General features: G+C 39.9%; 1 protein-coding gene across 1 annotated transcript; it reads left to right on the top strand.

Moving 5' to 3' along the window:
* Window positions 1-2310: 2310 nt before the first annotated feature.
* Window positions 2311-3058, top strand: LOC311603574 (THO complex subunit 4-like; the record flags this gene model as incomplete). The annotated part of the gene is made up of 1 exon (XM_084792541.1): window positions 2311-3058. The coding sequence occupies one exon, from the start codon at window positions 2311-2313 to the stop codon at window positions 3028-3030; it is 720 nt and encodes a 239-aa protein (XP_084648667.1). The 3' UTR covers window positions 3031-3058.
* Between the last annotated feature and the right edge of the window lie 1372 nt (window positions 3059-4430).

Here is a 4430-nt window from a genome sequence, read left to right on the forward strand (position 1 = left end):
TTTTTTTTGTCATTTTTATGTATACCTGGGAAAGTGCAACTCAAAACCACAAAATAATATAGTTTCAAAAATTGGAAATAGTAGAAAGCCAAAAATTATCCAGGAGAAATATGTCTAGGTGTATCTGTACATGACCTCTTACTATTTTCCAATATTAGACTTTTCTACCTTAGGAGAGCATAACAACTCAGAGGAATTTTCTAAAAAATAACTTACACCAAGTCTGTCCTGCCCTCTGGAAGAATTCATGAAGATGAAATTTTTAGATAAGAGGATGTTTCTTAGGAAACAAGGAGAGATCTTCATTTTTCATGATGTTGGATTGAGAGGGACTTGAAGAAGCAAAATTTTGGGGACCACCTGAGAATTCAGGACTGGGGCATTCACTGTTGAACAGGGTAGAAATGTTTAGGATGGCAGGAGAATGTGCAGTGAGTGAGTGAGTTCACATATTCATTCTCTTGATATGTTTTCTAGAGTTATGATGCAGCCTTTGACAGTAAAAAGACATCCATTTGAGTCAACTTTGGGTGAAATTATTAAACAGGTTGGTGGCAGCTTTAAAATAAAGAAATAAGGTTCTGTCTTCGAAGTCCTTAAAATATGAAGGGTGAAAGAAAAATTATACCATGAATAATTAACATAATTCATGGTAGAATTTCAGAACTAAAAAGCAAGAAATCTACCTCAACCCATAGTAGCAAGCATGAGCAAGAATGAAAAAATTCTACTAAAGATTTTTATTGTACTCTCATTGTTTACTCCCTTAGTGATTTTCTTAAGGCTCACATGGTTTGTGCCCACCACTTTATTTTTCCTCATGGAAAGACCTGTTTGTTCTGTAAGTCTAGAGAATTATTTACGATGTCATGATTTTTGTTTTGAATGAACGAGCTTATTAAGAATTTAGTGAAAGATAAAGTAGATAGATAATAGACAGATGATAGACAGGTAGATGACAGACAGACAGACAGATGATAGATAGATAGCCAAACATTATCAAATTGGGCACTCAAAATATTCACCAGAAAGTGACCATGGAAACCCCTTAAATGTAACCAACTGGAATTTTCTATCAGTTAGCCCCAGGCAGAATTGTGCACTCTCTTGGGTGAGGCTTCAAAAGAAACAAAAATAGGAGTAGGATGCTAACATCATTAAATCAGCATTATAAACATGGAGCTGGAAGGCCATATTCCCAGGGAGTGTCCATTTGGGTCAGGCTTCCAAGTTCAAGAACACCAACAACAGAGATAATAGCATCAAATCTGGCACTTATGAGATCCAGCAGAAACTCCCTGGGGAGGTTGAGGCAGTCATCTGGAGTTCCCAACTGAGCTTACTCCTGATCTTGTGACTTCTTACATTGCACTACACTTTACTTTCAAGCTGTTTGCAAGGATACAGTGCTTTTACTCTTAGGCTGTTTACCTGTTCTTCTTCCTTCCTGACACATAGTTAGGAGAGGCAACCCATCCCTAGACAAGGGTCCATGCTTCTAAAGGACAGAGTGACACTGCTTCCCAAGCCACATTCTAAATACTTCAAACAATTCATGAAAATTTCTTTTTTTTCTTTTCTTTTTTCAAACTCTTTTGATCTGCTTATTATTAGCATAATAAAGAGAAACAATTTCAAAAAATTTCACTACTATTTTTTCAGCATACAAAATTGAATATTTAACAGATTTTTCTGAACTTCTATTCATATTAAAATTTTTATGAACCTTCAGTGTAATTCAGACATATTTTATAATAAAATAAGAAAATATTGTAGAAATAGAGTTAAGAGGCCAGGTATGGTGGTGCATGCCTGTAATGCCAGCACTCCGGAAGGCAGAGGCATGTCAATCTCCGTGTTTGAGACCAGCTTCATCTACAACGTAGGTCCAGAACACTGAAGGCTACATAGAGAAACCCTGACTCAAACAAAACAAAACAAAACAAAATGAAACAAACAAACAAAAAAACACAAAAGCAAGCAAGCAAACAAGCAAACAAACAAAAACCAAAGAAACAGTTAAGATAAAAATGGCTGCAGTGAAGATATAAGCTCAGTGTGCTTTATCAATCTAATTATATAAGTGGACCCTGAAATGGAAACATAAGAAGAGAAAGGAAAAGAGAGACAGCCCTGAGTCCAACCTTGTTTTCTCTTTAAATAAGACCAACAACAACTCATATAAAGGCCAAATCTAAGAATAATAGGAAGAGAAGAAGAAAAATTTCTTCATCAGCTTCGGCTCCTTGTGAGGTGCGCAGGCTGGATCTGAGTGCGCCTTCCACGCCCTCCTTGGTGGAGAAACTAGATATGTCTTTGGATGACATCATCAAGCTGACCCAGAGGCAGCGAGGCCGAGTTGGCCGTGGTGGCCGCGGGCACAGGGGTGCTGGCAGGGCCTGCTCCCCGGGAGGCCCCAGGGGCGCACTGAAGGCCGCCCAGCGTGGGCATCGCGGTGCCTGGCCTAGGAGGAACGGGCAGGCACCCTACAGCAGACGCGGACAACTTCCAGGCAAGTGGCAGCACGACCAGTTCCACAGCGCCTTCCCGCGTGGAGCCAGCCTGGACTCCTCTGGGAGGCTGCTGCTGTCCAACCTGCACTTCCAAGTGTCAGACGCTGATATTCAGAACCTCTTTGCTGAATTTGGACCGCTCAAGAGAGCAGCTGTGCACTATGATCGCGCTGGACGAAGTTTAGGGACAGCAGATGTGTGCTTTGAACGCAAGGCAGATGCCCTGAAGGCTAGGAGAGAGTACCACGGTGTCCCTCTGGACGGGCGTCCTTTGGACATCCAGCTTGTCCCATCCCAGGTGGAAACACAGCCGAGCCATGCAGGAAGCGCCAACAGAGGAGGCATGAGTAGAAACCCTGCCTCTGGGTGCTCTGCTGGGAGAGGCCCCTGGAGAGGGACCCAGAGAGGCAGCAGGGGAAGAGAGAGAGGCACCTGCAGCAACTCCAAGCAGCAGCTTTCTGCAGAGGAGCTGGACGCACAGCTGGATGCTTACGCTGAAAGCATGGACACCAGCTAAACAGCCCAGCCAGTCCACACAAACAACAGGACCCAGAGGGCTCCTCCTCTGATCCCTAGAGGGAGGGGTGGCCACTGGACTGTGCAGACACTGCTGGGTTGCTCAGTCTTCATCGTTGACTCATTTCTTCATTCCTGCCTTTCCATGGGCCTAAAAACTCTTTTAAAGACTTTGTCTTTTCCCCTCTGAAAAAGGGAGCTGCAGAGCTGAAGAGCACTGGCTGTTCATCCGGAGGGCCTGCCTTCAATGTGATGACATCTGGTGCCATCTCCCGACATGTAGGTTCACACCCTAGAACAATACTGTATCCAGAATCACTCAATAAACGAATAAATAAAGACACTTTTGAAAAATGGAAAAAAATTTTATTAATTTATTTTTGTTACATCTCAATGGTTATCCCATCCCTTGTATCCTCCCATTCTTCCCTCCCTCCCATTTTCCCCTTATTACCCTCCCCTATGACTGTTCGTGGAAAATTTCTTATATTAAAGGATTTTAAAAAGAATTTTGATTCACCTGTATAGAATGGCAATTTGAAATTCTTGAAGTGAAAATTATCTTCTTAGGTTTTCAGATATTCTCTGAACAACATTTATATTAAGTTAGTTATTTTATTTCTCCACTTAACAATACATATAATGTAAGAAACTCATACCTGTCTGATGACTGGTCCAGGGTAATAAATTATTAAATAGTAATGAGAGAAGATATGAATTGAAATTCTGTACTTTAGAGGGAAAAGTGAAACTAAATGGAACATATACATTCAATCTTTATGATTAGATTAAATAATTTTCATTTTCCTATGTATTTTAAAGTAGAAAATGCATACAATGTTACTGAAAATTATGTATAAATTAAAAAATTGTTTTGTTAATCTATTCATATAACATCTCAATTGTTATCCCATCCCTTGTATCCTCCCATTCCTCCCTCCCTGCCATTTTCCCCTATGACTGTGACTGAGGGGGACCTCTTCCCCTGTATATGCTCATAGGGTATCAAGTCTCTTCTTGGTAGTCTGTTATTCAGTTTTTGGAACTTAAAAAGCAAAGTTTTAGTGACCTAGAAAATTACCCTGTATTTCATATCTGTCAGATGAGGATGTCATTAAATTAAAAACCATATAGTAGAGAGAAGAAAGAGCACATATTCCTATTCTAATTGGTTAAATCCACTTGCAGATTAAAGTTTGAGTCCATGATAGAATTACCATTGAAAGAGGGAGAAATATTCAAATTTAAAAATTTATACATTTATAAATTTATAAATTTATAAATACAGTTTAACCATATGAAAAAAAATTCATGCCCTGACCTACAGATGAACCACAAGCAAAATGAAGGTTATTTGTTGTCTCTAAAGAGCAATCTCTAATACAAATAGTGCTTGTTTTT

This window comes from Acomys minous (genome assembly GCF_964271855.1).
Source record: "Acomys minous genome assembly, chromosome: 8".
Lineage (NCBI taxonomy): Eukaryota > Metazoa > Chordata > Mammalia > Rodentia > Muridae > Acomys > Acomys minous.